The 17,869-nt window shown below is 40.0% G+C and overlaps 1 protein-coding gene across 1 annotated transcript in view; it reads left to right on the forward strand.

Annotated features, from left to right (window-relative positions):
• Camk4 (calcium/calmodulin dependent protein kinase IV) overlaps positions 1–17,869 on the forward strand; it is a 222,539-nt gene that overhangs the window by 99,785 nt on the left and 104,885 nt on the right. The window contains exon 2 of the mRNA XM_051163507.1: positions 8,554–8,632. Coding sequence (XP_051019464.1) covers positions 8,554–8,632 — 79 coding nt within the window. The remainder of the gene's footprint in view (positions 1–8,553; positions 8,633–17,869) is intronic.

Raw genomic sequence — 17,869 nt, forward strand, 5'->3', positions numbered from 1 at the left:
CATAAACATAACACATGCAGGCGAATAAGTTCCATTAGCTGATACTAATGGCAACAGTATGAGACACTGAGTGGTTTGAAACAAAGTGAGGGACCTATAAGAGTGTCATGGCCTTTTATTCTACAAGTTCTCTTGCCACGCGCTTCGTTGTGATGGAGAACAGGTTGAAGGCTGTTTCCTCTCCAGCACTCAATTCAGAGATTTGATTTCAAAGCCTTCAGGCTTTTACTTTGCCCACGGACAAAAGCTTCAGTAATTTTCTTTTTCAGACAAAAGGGTCATTGCTAAAAGACTCTTTTGAAGGGGCTCAGGCATCAAGATGAACATTAATAACTAGCTGTGGACAAATGGCGTCGTAAGGTTATTGGTTCGTGTTCTAGCATGGATTTTGGAATAAGGAGCCACTGGCTCGTGTTGATGACCAGACTAAAACAGATTAGAGTGAAAAATCTTGAAGGAGAACCGAGGTCAGGGGTTATACTGGTAAGACAGTGGGGGTATGGTTAGAGAGCCGGAAGATTCAGGGTGAGACACCAAGTAGAACACAGATAGATCCCAGGGGGATTCAGCATGTGGGCGAACCCGAGAATGGGGAGTGTATTTACTGAAACACGCTTATGCAAGCTTATCAGACTGTGAGCCTGGGAGCATCCTAAGGTCTGGGTGTCAATATCATTCTCTGACATGGAATTTTTTGAGATTTACTGTGAGGCTGACCTTTGATTGGCCTGGAGCATTTCCAGAAAACGCCCTCCTCAAGTCTAGCCATCTATTCTTGAGATGCACATTGAAAATGCTAATGAGCAATTAAGTTGCTTGAACATCTTTTTTTTAATTCATTGTTGATCTAAGGGATAGTGTTTTATTTTACATTTGTTTGTTTTTGACACTGATGCCGGGAGAGTACTGTGAAGTTCTGTGACTGAGGAGCTGCCTTCTGACACACATGGAGAGGGCGAAATTCATCATAAATTAAAAAAAAAAGTTTCCAATAAAACCACCTTGTTCAAAGATAAGATTAAAATCCAATTACCAATATATAGCCTATAACACTCATCCTAGTCTATTTTCATTTATGATAGCTGTTAACATTTTTTTCAAGACATATAAAATAGAGAAAAGTAAGAGGAAGTGATTTCCAAAATTGACTCAAAATGTGTTTATATTTATAAAAAATTGAAATAATTCATGGAAAAGTAACTCTATTAAATAGCACTGATTACTCTATTTTCTCATCACATTGAATTAACTCAATAACATTTTCAATATATAAATTAGCTTTTGGCAAAAGCTTTAAAAATATTCCAACAAAATCTTAGGATACAAATACAGAATGAATAACTTTAAAGTCTATGATGATTAAATTAAAAATAAGCTGACTAGATTTATGCAAAAATAACACTTCAGTAAATTTCTTCAAAATACAGTGTATATAATTTTCCAAAATCAAATAGCTGGCTTAAATGTGTGAATATAAAAATGGAATATTATCTTAATATGTTTATATAAGAATTATTTTAACCTCAAAATTGTGACAGGGCTGGGGATATGGATAAGTTGGTAAAGTGCTTGCTATACAGACACAGGACCCCAGTACAGTCCTCCAAAAGCGATGGAGAAAGCTGAGCCCAGCAGTATAGGTCTGTAGTTCCAGTACTGGGGAGACAGAAACCAGAAGATTCCTAGGCCTTACTGGTGAGCCTGTCTAGCTGAATCAGTGAGCTCCAAGGTCAGCAAGAGACTCTGTCTCATAAACTCTGGTCTCCGCATGCATATATACACACACCAACACATGCATGCACACAGGCACACACATGCACATGAATACGTACACACATACATAAACATAACACATGCATTTAAGAAGACCTTGATGGTTAATCTTAACACAGAAAAAAAAACACTCAACAGTGTTGGACCTTCATTCCAAAATAGCACCGTAGAGAGTTGTACCATAATTCTGAGATTCAAAGGAAACAAGAAATTAGAGCTTTGAAGACGCAGTCGTGTGTGTCACCCAAGAGGTGCCTCAATGCATGTTCACTTACAGCTGTTCTTCAACAACGTGACCAAGGAGGCCAGAAGTTATTCCAATGAGAATCTCCTTTAATTGCTGTGACTCTGATGAAAACCAATACTCTGAGAGCCTGCGCTCGGCTTTTACTACCTGGCTGGTTTTCTTGACCGTGAGTGTTAGAATTAGTTTGCACAGGAGTTTCATCTAATATGATGGTTGTCATCACACACACACACACACACACACACACACACACACACACACACCAAGGTTCACAAGTTACAAACACAAACAACACTATGCTTTTCATTAAACGTAAAGAGAAGGTAGTCAAGCCTGTGATAGTTTAAGAAACTCTCGTGTGATATGATGACAGCCCTCTCTGTAATCCGCCTAGCAATGCAATGTAGTATTAATATCCACGTACACACACCCCTTATTGCTTTACTAAATCGACTGAGGAACATCTGGGCTAATTTAGGAATTTGAGGGGAAAGCCTGAGAGAGAACATTTGGCGATGTGTCCAGCAAGAAGCCCTTTGCTACTGTCTGTAAGACTACTTGTCCTGTCATCCATCTTCCTAAAGCTTCTCAGGCAGGTGCAGAGTGGACAGCGTCCTCCTTCCATCTCCTCTGACACGTGCTTTTTCATGTTCCCTTTTCTTCATCTCACTCCTCTGTTCTTTTCACTTTCTTATTTAAATTTTACAAAATTGGTTTGGTTTTTTTTTCCTACAAATGAAATTCTGGCATTTTGGTCTAACTGCCCTTTTGCTGAGAGCCGGGAAACCGGTTACAGATGAAACCTCGTTGGAATGGGAGTAGCAAAGCAGAAGTGGATGCTTTACAAAGCTAAGGTGAGGTTGCTCAGTGTTAAAACAGGTTAGCAACAAAGTCGTTCCCTGATTGCAGGAGTTTTAGGTCAGAGATTAGCTTTCTCTGGGAGGTCCCAGCTGGACATCTGGGACCATTAAGATCACCAAAGAGCCTGGCACCTTCCCTCATTATGATCTTTGGAAATGCAAGAAAAGTCCAGGCCCCGAACCCCTAAGTCACAGTGCTGTAGAGCTTCAGTTGGCAGCTCTGAACCCTGACTTCGCCTGCGTTAGTGACAGTGTGCTTTCTCGCTGTGGAATGTTGTCTTTGCTAATGTTATGAGGCTTCACAAATATTAGAGTCCTCCAAAAGACAGAAGTATTACCATGGGACCAAAGATTCATCTTTTCTTAATATGGTACATAACAAATTGTTGTTATGTCAAAATATTAATCACATTTTAAACATTTCAAAGCAATTTAATTTTGTTTGTTTTTTGCATTCACATTTTATTTTATCTGCATCTTTAAAAAACTTTTATCATGTGTATGTTCTTATAGGAAATAGCTTTCTAATACTCCTGAAAAAAAGGTCTAGGAACAAAGCTGTGGTTAATAAGAACTGTCAATCAAAGTTGAAAACACAGCGTGTCACTCTGCGTTCCATTTCATTTCTCCTTCATGACTGACAGCCCTACCCTTTCTATTAATTTTAGATTAGATGAATTATTAAAGAAGACTACTTATAACCTTAAATTGATGTGTGTGTGTGTGTGTGTGTGTGTGTGTGTGTGTGTGTGTGTGTACTAGAGGATGCATGTGCTACTGTACATGTTGAAGCCAGAAGACAGCTTGTGGTAGTCAGTTCTCTCCTCCCACTACGTGGGTCGGTGTCTGGCGCTGAACTCAGGTGGCCGTGCTTTGTGGCTAGTGTTGTTACACGCGAAGCCATCTTACAGGCTCTAACTTGATTCTTCTTAAGTCAGGTAAAGGGAAGGAGAGCTGATGAGAGTCTGCAAGCGCGGCTCCATTTCCGCTGTGCTGCATCTTCCAACAAGACTGCGCTAATGCTATCCAAAAATTCTCACCACATGGGAAGTGAGTGTACAGAAGGGAGCCTTGAGATCCACTCTCATTCAAACCACTGCAGCACCCAAGGGAAAGGACACCAGGGTGTGTTGTTTTGGAGATCTCTCCGGTCCATTAGAACCCTTACGAGTAACTCGTAGGGTGTTATCCCATAACTTATGCTGAGGTTTTTATTTAATAACCCACGTCTTCTTGAACCAACACTGTGTACCTGTGCAGGGCATTTTCATAGGCTCTCTTTTCCAAGTTGTAATTTGAAGTTAGCTTGCTAACGTGGGTTGTCTGTACGATGTTTTCATAGCACTTGCATTCTGGTTAACGCCCCCACTCTCTTGTCCCCATTCCTGCTGATCCCTTTAATCCGCAGTGTGCATCTTTTCATTTTTTCCCACGTATGTTCTGTCATGAGATTTGCAGGTAAATGCACGTTAGGGAAAAATGTTTACCCTGAGTTACGTGCCTGAAGCCTGGAGAGACACATAGCACACATTCGTAATCATACGCAGATCCTCGTTTCAGGTGGGTGGATTTGTGTGTTTGACTTGGAGCAGAAGCAGAAGCCAGGAAACTAGAAAAGGGCCTTTGGAGAGCATTCTAAGGAAGGGAGGGTAGGAGATTGTAGGTAAAATGAAAGCAAAGATGATAGACTACTGAGGACAGAATAGTTTAAGCAGGGAGGGGTGTGAGAGAGGGGATGGGGCAAATTGGGGTGAAGAAGACAGCTAACCCAAGTGAAGACGCGTGAAAGGCCATGTGGGATTCCACTGCCCCACAACTCAACTCCAAGGCTAGGAACGCTTTTATTTTTAAACAGATTTTTACTAATTTTTTCATATAAGGTATTTTATTCATGTTTTTCCACTCCCAAAGGTCCTCCCAAATCCTCCTCACCCCCCAAATTTTTTTTTTCTTTTATTCTTTCTCTCTTAACAGAAAGCAAGCAAAACAAAACAAAAAACAGACAAGAGTGCTTTGTATCCCCTGTAGGACTTCATTGGAGAGAACTGATTTTTCATTTGAGAGTGGTTATCAATTAGACATAGTTTCTGGGTTAGGGAGAGGGGCTTGTGTCTACTGCTTCTCTCAGCTCTGGGTCCCATCTGGCACAGACCCATGCAGGCCCTGTGCAAGCTGCCTCAGTCTCTGTGAGCTCATGTGTGTGTTGATTCTACTGAGCCACTGCAAGGCCAAATCCCGTGCCCAGCAGTAGATGGCTAACACAAAACAAATTCAGTGGCATCTTTGGAAGCTTTTTACCTTATGAAATTTTGACAGGGCATTTTTCCTTTCCTCCTCTTTCTCCCCCCTCTCTCCCTCCTTCTCCTCCCTCCATCCCTGTATCTATCTCCTCCTCAGAGGGATCAGGGAGAGAGAGGAGAGGGAAGAGGGAAGAGGAGAGAGGGAGAAACAAGAAAGGAGAGAGAGGAGAAAGGGAAAGGGGAGAGGAGAGGGAGGGGCACTGGGTTAGAGGTCAGTCTGTGTGGAGTTATGGAGAAAAGTAGGGGTGAATATGACAGAAGTACATTGTATGTATGAAACAAATAATTAATAAAAATATTGTATTTTAAAAGGCACCTGAACCATTAGCAGTCCTCATTTCCTCCCCTCTTCCAACTCTAAACAAGCAAGCGATTGTTCACTTTCTATATGTGTAAGGATATGCCGCATTCTTCACATAGGCTGAATCATGCTTTTGTATCCTAATGTAATAATTTGCATTTTCCTGATGGCCAAAAGATCCTGAGTGTCTCTCCATGTTCCTATTTGCCCTTAATATTTTGTTCTTGTTAATATTCAAGTCTTATTTATATTTGAAAATTAAAACTCTATCTTCCTATGCTGCGCTGTGCTTCATGGTATTTGAAGTGCATTGTAAGCAGTGCACTGTTTTCTATCCTTTCAGTAGAATACCCTGTCACTGAGTCTCTGAAGTCTGCTAATTACCATTCTTGTCGGTTTCTATTTTCTGATAACTTCATTTATTTTGAGACGAGTTTTCACTGTATAGTCCTAGATAGCCTGAGAATACTATGGAGATCAGGCTAGCCCAAAAGTCATAGGGACTCAACTGCTTCTACCTCCCCGGTGCTGGGATCAAAGGTGCAGGTTTCAATTCTGTTTCTGTGAGGTTTTTCTAGACTTGGCACAGAAGTGAGATCATTCGTATTTGTCATTCTAGGCCTGGCTTTATTTAATTTAATGTGATCTTCCAGATTTATCTGTGTTTTCTGGAAAATGACAGAGTTGTCTTGTTTTTAAAGGCTTGATGGCATTTCATTGTGTCTTTGCCTGTCACACTCATGTCAGGGTGGACCCTTGGGTGGATTTCATGTCTTCATTATTATTAACGATGGTGCAGTGTAATTGGGAGAGCAGATAGCTCCTTGGTGCACTTACGTAATTTCTTTTGATAATATACTCAGTCTTAGACTGTTGAATCATAGGAAAGTTTAAATGCTTAAAGGATATTTCATGGGCCTGGAGAGATGGCTCAGTGTTGAGGCTATTTCATAGTTTTTTTTTTACAGTGGCTGTGTTAATATAATCCCCACTAACAGTGTACGCACATAATTTTGTACAGCCTCATAACTACTTCATGTGGCTCATCTGTTTTTATAAAAGCCATTTCAGCAGGTAGAACATGGCATCTATGCTCACTTGGATTTGCTGTGTCTGATGACTATACTGTGGAGTAGCTACAGCAGCCAAGCATGGGCACACTTGCTTTTTAAGAAACGTCTAGTCCCTTCCCACTGTTTGAATCTGTGTATTTGTTTTCCTAATACTGAGCTGAGTCCCTTACATAGTTTTTTTTATATTAACCTCTTATCAGATATGTTTTATAAATATTTCTCCCACTCCATTAGTTTTCCGCAAGTGTATCTTGTTTTAGTTGTACTTTTTGGAGCATGATTCTTTGTTGACTAAAACTGTCTTTATAGTAATAGATGGAGTCTTTATATATACACAGAACTACTTCTGTATAGCTTTTGCATTCTTCTGTTTGTGTGGTTTCCTCTAAATACAAACTAGCTTAGTGTAGTTGTATCCTTGGTGAAAGTTTGTCTACATTTTCTAGCAGTTGTTGAGAGCATGTCTAGTCTCCAAGTATAATCATGGAGATTCTTATTCCTTTCAGCTCTGTGGACGAGCTTCATGTGTTTTGGAAATCTGTTGCTAGATGCACGCACATTTATGCATATTGTGTCATTTTAGGTAATTTGGCCTTTCAAAATTTAATGATGTTCTCTTATTAATTTTCTGAGATTTATTTTGTTTGATATTAATGTAGCATTTTTTGTTAAAGTTCTACTTGTGTCTTTTATTGGTTGTTTTGCTTTATAACCTATATATGCCTTTATACATCAGTGAATTTTTTATAGTATGTAGTTTTTTTCTGGTGTTATGATCCAAAATAATGATATTAAGGATTTAATTGGTAAAGTTTGAATTTATTACTTTTGAATTTCAACATACGACATTATAGCTGGTTTATTTCTCAGGTATTTTTCCCTCCATTGCATATAATTTTGAGTTCTTCACTTAACTTTATTATTGAACTATTATTTTAAATAATTATTTTAGTTACTGACCTAATTATATATGCATCTTTAATTACCTAGGATCTACCTTTAAATAATATTATAACACCTAACACACAGTATGGCCAACTTTATTTTTACCTTCATTTACTTCACCTCCAGAAGTTCTCATGTCTTGGTGTACATATGGTCCCTTAGCAAGCTTTAAATACATAGTAAGGTGTTTCTTAACTTATCACAGACACAGCACACCAGACCTGACTTCTGGCCATCAAGAGTTAGTTGTGCCAGGCACTCGGCACACATTTTTTATAATACTCTGTGCTCATGTAGAGTTCCGGGGCCATGAGATGAGTGTGTCCTCAGAGGTCCTTCTGTTTGGTCTACAGAGTCTAAACCGCCTAATTCATGCTTATCTCACTTTAAGACATTTCTGAAAGTTTTCTTTCAAAGTGGAAACTTACAGCAGTTCAGCCTGTAGTTTTCCTCATGTCTCTATTACTCGCTTGCCTTGTGTGTGGCATGGGAACATGCGGACCGTGCTGCTCCACTGTGTGAAGACCTCTCCTCTAGCATGTGCACACAGGGAAATAGCTGTGGGAACCCTTCCTATCGCTCTCCTCAACACACCCCAGGAAGGGTGGTAGGGAGACTCCCTGGCTCCCTAACCAACCGGAAGAAGAAGCACAGACTGCCCAGTCACTAACTAACGGGGCTGCTGAACTTAAAATCCTGACCTCGAAGCCTTCTGCATTATTGTATATACTTCATATACTTTTTCGGAATCTTGGGATTCTGATGCGTGGCAGTCCTTGAAAAACATTATTTTCCCGAGGATTTGATTTTCTTAACAGCCCATCAAATGCAATGTCCCTGGGTGAGCAAACTGCAACAGGAAGAGAAGCCAGTGAGAAGCCCAGAGTTTGCTGAGAAATTTCAGTTGTGAGGAGAAAAGACTTTCGACATCTTGGGCCAGCCTCTAGGAATCCCTGTTAGCCGTGAGCATATCGCAAGACTTCCTGTGAAGATGTCCTCTTTAAGTCATGTCCACAGCATAACATTGTCTTTTTGTCTTTTTTCCCCCCTCAAGGGGTGCTACATCCATTGTGTACAGATGCAAACAGAAGGGGACGCAGAAGCCCTATGCTCTCAAAGTGTTAAAGAAAACAGTAAGTTTATTTCATTATATAATAGTATTTCTGAGAGACCTGAGAAGTAAGATACGTGACTCCAAAAACCCAGAACGGCCATAGAGAAGCCAGTCCAGTTTACTGTCTGCTGGGGACCATGTGATGCTTTCACTGCGGCTCTTTAGCTGGATATGATTTGTGGAGAGGAGATTGGGAAGGCCGAGTATTAGAGCAGGGGGTAAGCCTTGCTTGGTACGCAGGCGGTGACACGGATGTAGGTGCACACTTGTGGAGTGGCATCGCAAGCCTGCCCTGCAGCAAGGGAAACATGGAAGTCTGTGCTTTGCAAAGGAATCGCCAGCGTCTCATCTGCCTAGGTTTTCCAAGGCTGGGTGTGTTGTAGAGATGTACTTCCCAGGCTAGACCTACTGACTTAGAAGTTCAGATTTAGAAGAGAGAAAATGTCTCTGTTCTAGATTTTGCTTCGCTTACCTGAGCTCATAGGTGAGCCCGAAAAGGTCCACACATCTAAGAGTCTTTTGTAATGACAGGAGAGGACCAGACGCAGGTGGGGGTCACATCCTGGGTGGTGTTCTTATGTGATATACTTTCTGCCTGATGGCCCTGTCTGCTCTTTTCTGTTTATAAATTAGATTCTACAAAAAGACAAGACAAACTTCTTAGCACAGTGTTCCTCTGTCAGGTTTTATGTCCACAGCTATGGGAACTGTGTATATTTCTGAAATCCACTTGTACAGTGTGCTGAGCAGAGAGGTGTCAGACATTTCAATGTCAAGTGATAACCTTTTGCAGGCCAAAGGAGGCTTCTGGCCCCTGAGGGCAGGATTGTTTATTAGCAGCAGCTGCTTATGTATCGTCTAGCACAGTGAAATCTTACAGTTTCATGTAAGGAAGAACATGACAGTACAGAATTTTAGCCAAGTAGAAACAAAATGGCATTTTAGAACAGTCTGATAGAATTGTAAGCTGTAGCAGAAAGAAAAATCCCCATAGTATAAACAAGGTAGACAGCAGCTTGAGTGGCAATTACTGCCCATTAAGTTTTCTAATTAGTATAAAAATTTTCTTGAATTTAATCCCAAATATACAGGAATGTTTTAATTGACATTTATGACATTTCCTGTATCAATTTCCTGATCATAAAATTTCCTGAGCAAAGTATTATTTAGAATAGTTTGAAATGTAATTTCCTATTAAATAACCAGTTGTTAAGAAAATAAATTAGGCTGGTTTAGTGGTAATCTTACGTGTTATATTTGGACTTGGTGGCTCTATGTCTTCTTATTGGTTAAAATGTTAGTAATTGGCAAGGTGTTTCATTTTTCTTTATTTTATAGTTGAGGACATTTTGAAACGGGCATAAAAACCTATCTAGCATGAAATTCTAGGAAAACAGCATTCAAAAGTAGGAAGCTGGACAAGGTGATCCACCCCAACAGTTGATGTAGAGGGATGCATGGTTACAAGTTACAGGCCAGACTGGGCCGCGCACTGACTGACATCTTGTCAGAGAGAAGAGGTGGGCAGATCTTCCCAAAAGCCAAGGAAGGGCACGTGGATGGGAGCCAAGCATTGGTGGAGCTGCGAGGCAGCTGTTGTCAAACACGGTCACTGCTCTGCCAAATGGAACGAGGGAAAACCCCTGGAGGAACCTCAAATCTGAATGTGAATTAGATAGGAGCCCCAGCTTTGTCTCTTAGGATAAACCACACTTGGAGATGTGTAATGAGAGAAATAGCAGGCGAAGCCACGAAGAGCAAATTGCCTCCAGTGTTTAATTTCATATAGGTCATAGAGATGGAAATGCCCCGCCTCTAAGGGAAATGAATGAATGCTATGACTCCAATGAAAGAGACAAAATAATGCAGAGGAAATATTAGAACATTCAGCAAAGGTTTTGCACCTGAGGTCACAAAAGATTGGGGTGTTCAGAAACATTGACTTTCTTATGTAATCTCTTATGTCAGACCACATGAGACTGCCTCAGTTAAGCCATTTCTGACACACAGTTTTGTGTGGTTCATTTAACAACTACAGAACCACTTGCAACCTCACTGAATACTTTCTAATATTCTCATATTATGATTAGGCATAAATTTAGGAGGTCTTGAGCTTGGTCTGCCTAAAAGTATGTATCCTTCCTTTCTCTATCTTTCTATCTACCTATCATCCCCTATCTATCTATCTATCTATCTATCTATCTATCTATCTATCTATCTATCATCTTATCTATCTTATCTATCTCTCTATCTATCCTCTATCTCCATCTACGACCCACTTATGACCCATCCATCCATCCATCCATCCATCCATCCATCCATCCATGTCAAACTAATAGAGATAGTGAAACAACCAACAGAATTTGGTGTCTTACAAGAATATAAATTTATTTTCTTCCCTTATGGAAACTAGACTTCCAAGTCTGGTGTTAGAACAGTTTCTTCTGAGGCCCTGAGAGAGAATATGATCTTGCTTGGTGCCTGGCTTCTGGTGACAGTAACCCATCCTTGGTGTGCCTTGACTTGTAGACCATCCTTCCCATGTCTGCCTCTGTTGCCAGATGGCTGACTGTTCCTCTCATTCCTCTCATTCATAACATTCCCCTGGGAATGTGTGGCACTCTGTCACTCATCTGTAGGAACACCAATGCTGCTGTCTGGGAAGCCTGCCCTTCCCATTGTGACCGCATCATGACTAGTTACATCGGCAATAAACAGTTCTACCAATCCTATTATCAGATAGCAAATCTAATGTTAATTTTAAGGTAGCCTATCTAATTTATCTGGCGGTGAATACATTTCATATTAAAATGTCAATACAAAGACATTTCACTAGCTTGTAAACCAATGGTTCTCAACCCTTTTGGGGGTTGGATGACCCTTTCACAGGGTCACCTGAGATGATTGGAAAACACAAACATTTTCATTACAATTCATAACAGTAACAAAATTACAGTTATGATGGTAGCAAGGAAATAAGTTTATGGTTTGGGGGGGGGTCACCACAACATGAGGAACAGTATTAAAGAATTGCAGCACTAGGAAGGTTGAGGCGTACTACATAAAGTGAAACTAAGTAGAATATTTGTTATTTCCTTTTAGAGTTAATTTTAAATAACATGTTTATGTTTTCAGAATCTGTTTAAACATTTTTATTGGCATTTATTTTAAATCATTTTATGATAATATTAAGTTCTTTTTTTTATAGCTTAATATTTTTGGAATTATTTATTTATACCATCCATAAGAAGATTACATCCTTTTACAAAGCTTTAGTCATCATTAAGAATCTGTAGCACACTCAAATCTCTGGGTGATAAGCCAATGCTTGGCTCTCCCAGAGGAACATGTGCTAAAGCATCGGCTCCTACGGCAGGTTTCATGTTCTGTGATAATGCAAATGGAACAGAGTTAGAACTGACGGTGAGCACACAGTAAATTCTCAGGGTTAAACAAATAGACATTTTTCCTAATATAATATCTTTGGGGGAAATTAACATGTAATTATGTTTAAAATACTTTAAATTAATGTGTGTTTCCTGGGCGGCTGTAGCACGGTGTATGTAACTACATTTCAAAAAATTAAAATACACAACACATAATTACTTTAATTTATATTTAAATAGTTAAACAACAAAAAGGTATGTGAGTTTATATGTATAAATATAGGAACAGAGAAGGGGGAAATACAGCAAAAATCAACAGTTATTGAATGTAGGATGCAGTGATAGAATTCATGATGGCCGTCAACATTTCAGTACACATGAGCATTCATGTCATGATAAAACCTTGGAGAAAATCATCACTGAATGCTTTCCTGTACTGAAAACATTTAGGCACCTCTTGTAGTAATGGCCATTTGTCTCGGTGTGTCAGTGATAGGGTTAAACTTGGATGACAAGCATGAGAAGAAAATGGGTTGAAGTATTGTTTCTGTCCTTTGTTTATATTTCCCCCATGGTACTAAACGTGACAACACCCATTCAGTGGGTGTGGCTTCCACCCCCCTGTTCTGCCTGGGTATGACCTAGTTTTTACCATTGTATTTTGAAGCAATATTAGACTCACTGAACAGACCACTTTGTTTCTCATAAATACCTCATTATCTCAAGCATTAGATCTAATTGGCTTGCACTGTGGTTTTTTGCTACGGACTTTCTAAGTCATAAATCAAATATGAAGGAGGAACTGTTCACTCATAGCGGATGCCTTTACATTTCCTGACACTTCCTTGCTTTGCTGGCTGTGCAGAAATGATTATGTCTTGCTTTTCTCTTTGTGTCTGCAAAATAAATACATAAATGTGCTTTGCAACAATGACGAAGTCACACTCAAGACTGGATGAAAGGAAAGAGATATAAATTCAAGTATCAAATTTGAACACATTAAGCATAACATAGTCATCTTGGCCTCAGTTTTGCTGCGTTAAATGCAATCTCCACTTCCAAAGAATGGCATGGGGACAACAGAGTTGTGCTTCAGGGGTGACCCATGTGGATTAAAGTCATCGTTTGTCCTCTAAAAACCATATCTCAGAATCTATAGATACCATATAGATATCCAAAGTTTATCCTGTAAGTGTGGCTTGTTTTCAAAATAAATAGCTTGATATTTAAGATTTTATGTTCACTTAGAATTTGTACCATCCCTGGAAATTTAGAGAATGATAAGACATGGGAAAATTATATTCTTCTAACTGTAAAAATCCATTTTTTTTCACAAGACAGTTAGCATCAAGTCTGAGAAATTGTCTTGGTATGGGCACTTGGAGTGCATGGGTGTTTTAACTCTCTTCAAAAACAGTTGTAAAAACTTGGGGTCAGGAGAGAGAGAGAGAGAGAGAGAGAGAGAGAGAGAGAGAGAGAGAGAGAGAGAGAGAGAGAGAGAGAGGAGAGAGGGAGAGAAGAAAGGAGAGAGAGGGAAGGGACAGCCAGACACACACACACATACAGGCAGAGTGACAGACAGACGGACAGACAGAGACGGAGAGGCAGAGAAACCATGTTTGATCACGTCCACTAATTACTATCTGTGTGATGATACAAATTGCAGGCCATTGCCCACAGTCTGTTTCAGCTGTAAAGGGAGCTGTAGAACATCTAGATCATACAAAATAGTTTCCAGGACAAGCAAGCATGTTGCAGATGATGCACGTAAGTCTTAGAGTTTATTGGAGGGAATCCACAAAGACATTTTATCATGATACAAATTAGTGCGGTGCAATTCTGGCATTCTCATTAGCTTGATTGGAAACTAAGTGATGCACAGGACTTCTGTGTACACTTGTCTGTTTATTTGGGGACATGGTCTCACTGTGTAGCCATGGCAGTCCCGGAGCTTCCTACGTAGACCAGGCTGGTGTCAATTTCCCAGAGATCCATCTTACTTTGCCTCCAGAGTGTTGGGATTAAAGGCATGTGCCACCATGATGGGCCACATACTGTGTACTTTTGTGTGAACAAAATCGATATCACTTTTGGAGTACTTTCATCATTACTGCAAAAATGGGATTGACTTTACTATTCTTGTTAATAACATTTAGTGTGGCGTGCAGAGAAGGTTTATGATTTTATGCCTTTCTACATAGGGAAATGTATGCTTTGTGATACCTAGGTTAGAAAGTCTCCACCTTGTGGCTCTTTGCTAATTTATACTTTAGGGCCATGTGCCAGGATCCACGGTGCTACAGTATTTTCAGGCCCAAGTTTTGTCATCTTAGTAATTATGGTTAAAAGTTACCTATACATTTTTGGGGAGTATTGTCCTTGAGTAATTCAATGAATTGCTTTCAAATTATATACTTCTTCATGACAACATTTTGTGCTGTTTCTGGGGGAGAACCACACACGGTGATCTGCTGAGTTCACTCCCAAGTTACTTAAAAACTTCATGCAGATTTTCTTCTCATCCTCGCAGAGTTTGAGCAGATGGCTGTAGTGTACTAGGGGAGTGTGGAGGGATGCCCTAGCTAATGTTACAGGCTGGACACAAGCTTCCATCTACCTACCGTGTAGATCAACACCCATGACGTCTCCACCGGGAGGGATGGGCCAGCCTCTCAGCTCTTAGAAGTAATACCATCCTTACCAGTTTCCAGACAGGATTACTTGAAGTAGCATGTGTGTAAGTACACAAGCCTAGAATTATATAATAGCACGTGTGTAGCTACACAGGCCTTGCATTGTATTTCTTTTTTAGGCATTCACAGGCAGTCGCCCAGTTCTCCAGTCTAGCCCTCTTTAAATTTGTACCTGCTAATTTTTGTCTCAGTAATCACTAAAATTCCTTTAGAAAGAATATGGTACACCTATTGAGAGAACTGATTTTGAACCCAGATGTGCTGTATTTCTTTTTTTTTTTTTAATTAATTTATTCTTGTTACATCTCAATGTTTATCCCATCCCTTGTATCCTCCCATCCCTCCCCCCCCCATTTTCCCATTATTCCCCTCCCCTATGACTGTTCCGGAGGGGGATTACCTCCCCCTGCACATTCTCATAGGGTATCAAGTCTCTTCTTGGCTACCTGCTGTCCTTCCTCTGAGTGCCACCAGGTCTCCCCCTCCAGGGGACATGGTCAAATGTAAGGCACCAGAGTACGTGAGAAAGTCATATCACACTCTCCACTCAACAGTGGAGAATATTCTGACCATTGGCTAGATCTCGGAAGGGGTTTAAAGTTTACCTCCTGTATTGTCCTTGGCTGGTGCCTTAGTTTGAGCGGGACCCCGGGCCCAAATCTGCCTATAATATTGTTCTACTTGTAGATTTCTAGGACCCTCTGTATCCTTTTATTTTGCTATTCTCCCATGCATCTCTCATTTAGAGTCCCAATAGGATGCCCTCCCCTCTGTCCCAGTTTCCTGGTAAGTGAAGGCTTTCGTGGGACATGCCCCTTGGGCTAGTATGCAGATATAAGTGAGTATATACCATTTAATTCGTTCTGCTTCTGGGTTAACTCACTCATTATGATCATTTCTAGCTCAATCCATTTATCCACAAATTTCGGGAATTCCTTGTTTTTAATAGCTGAGTAGTATTCCATAGTGTATATGTACCACAGTTTCTTCATCCATTCTTCTATTGAGGGACACTTAGGCTGTTTCCATGTTCTGGCTATTATGAATAAGGCTGCTATGAACATGGTTGAGCAGTTTTTCTTGTTGTGTGCTGGAGCATCTTCTGGGTATATTCCAAGGAGTGGAATAGCTGGGTCTTGAGGAAGCCCTATTCCCATTTTTCTGAGATAGCACCAGATAGATTTCCAAAGTGGCTGTACTAGTTTGCATTCCCACCAGCAATGAAGGAGTGTTCCTCTCTCCCCACATCCTTGCCAGCATATGGTGTCGCTTGAGTTTTTGATCTTAGCCATTCTGATGGGTGTAAGATGGAATCTCAGAGTTGTTTTGATTTGCATTTCCCTGATGACTAAGGAGGTTGAGCATTTCTTTAAGTGTTTCTCAGCCATTTGATACTCCTCCGTTGAGAATTCTCTGTTTAGTTCCAAGCCCCATTTCTCTATTGGGTTATTCAGTTTGGTGGTGTTTAATTTCTTGAGTTCTGTATATATTTTGGATATTAGACCTTTGTCAGATGTAGGGTTGGTGAAGATTTTTTCCCAGCCTCTAGGCTGTCGCTTTGTTCTCTTGACAGTGTCTCCTGCCTTACAGAAGCTTCTCAGCCTCATGAGGTCCCATTTATTAATGGTTGACATTAAGGCCTGGGCTGTTGGTGTTCTGTTCAGGAAGTTGTCTCCTGTGCCAATATGTTCCAGGCTCTTTCCCACTTTTTCCTCTAAGTGGCTTAGTGTCTCTGGTTTTATGTTGAGGTCTTTAATCCACTTGGATTTGAGTTTTGTGCAAGGTGACAAATATGGGTCCAGTTTCATTTTTTTACACATAGACCTCCAGTTAGACCAGCACCATTTGTTGAAGATGCTATCGTTTTTCGATTGAATGGATTTGGCTTCTTTGTCAAAAATCAAGTGACCATATGTGTGTGGATTCATATCTGGGTCTTCGATTCGATTCCACTGATCAACCAGCCTGTTGCTGTGCCAGTACCATGCTGTTTTAATTACTATTGCTTTATAGTACAGTTTGAGATCAGGTATGGAGATTCCTCCAGAGCACCTTTTATTGTACAAGATTGTTTTAGCTATTCTGGGTTTTTTGTTTTTCCATGTGAAGTTCAGAATTGAACTTTCAATGTCTTTAAAAAATTGTGTAGGTATTTTGATAGGGATTGCATTGAATCTGTAGATTGCTTTTGGTAGGATGGCCATTTTTACTATGTTAATTCTCCCGATCCATGAGCAAGGAAGATCATGCCATATTCTCAGGTCATCTTCAATCTCTTTCTTCAGAGTTTTGAAATTTTTTTCATACAAGTCCTTCACTTGCTTAGTTAGGGTAACTCCTAGATATTTTATATTGCTTGTGGCTAATGTGAAGGGTGTGGTTTTCCTAATTTCTTTCTCTGCAAGCTTGTCATTTGTGTATAGGAAGGCTACAGACTTTTTTGAGTTAATTTTGTATCCAGCCAATTTGCTGAAGGTGTTTAATCAGCTTTAGGAGTTCTCTGGTGGAATTTTGAGGGTCACTTATGTACACTATCATATCATCTGCAAATAGGGATAATTTGACTTCCTCCATTCCCATTTGGATACCCTTGATCTCCTTTTGTTGTCTTATTGCTCTGGCTAGAACTTCGAGTACTATATTGAAGAGATATGGAGAGAGTGGGCAGCCTTGCCTTGTTCCCGATTTTAGAGGAATTTCCTTGAGTATCTCACCATTTACTTTGATTTTGGCTATTGGCTTGCTGTATATAGCCTTTATTATGTTGAGGAAAGTGCCTTGTATCCCTGATCTCTCTAAAACTTTAAACATGAATGGGTGTTGAATTTTATCAAATGCTTTCTCTGCATCCAAGGAGATGATCATGTGGTTTTTTATTTTCAGTTTGTTTATATGGTGGATTACATTGATGGATTTCCGTATATTAAACCATCCCTGCATGCCTGGAATGAAGCCTACTTGGTCATGATGAATGATATCTTTGATGTGTTCCTGTATTCATTTTGCAAGTATTTTATTTAGTATTTTTGCATCAATGTTCATAAGAGAAATTGGTTTGAAATTCTCTTTCTTTGTTGAGTCTTTGTGAGGTTTAGGTATCAATGAGACTATGGCCTCATAGAATGAATTTGGTAATTTTCCATCCATTTCTATCTTTTGGAGTAGCTTGAAAAGTAT

This window comes from Acomys russatus, chromosome 20, assembly GCF_903995435.1.
Source record: "Acomys russatus chromosome 20, mAcoRus1.1, whole genome shotgun sequence".
Taxonomy (NCBI): Eukaryota; Metazoa; Chordata; class Mammalia; order Rodentia; family Muridae; genus Acomys; species Acomys russatus.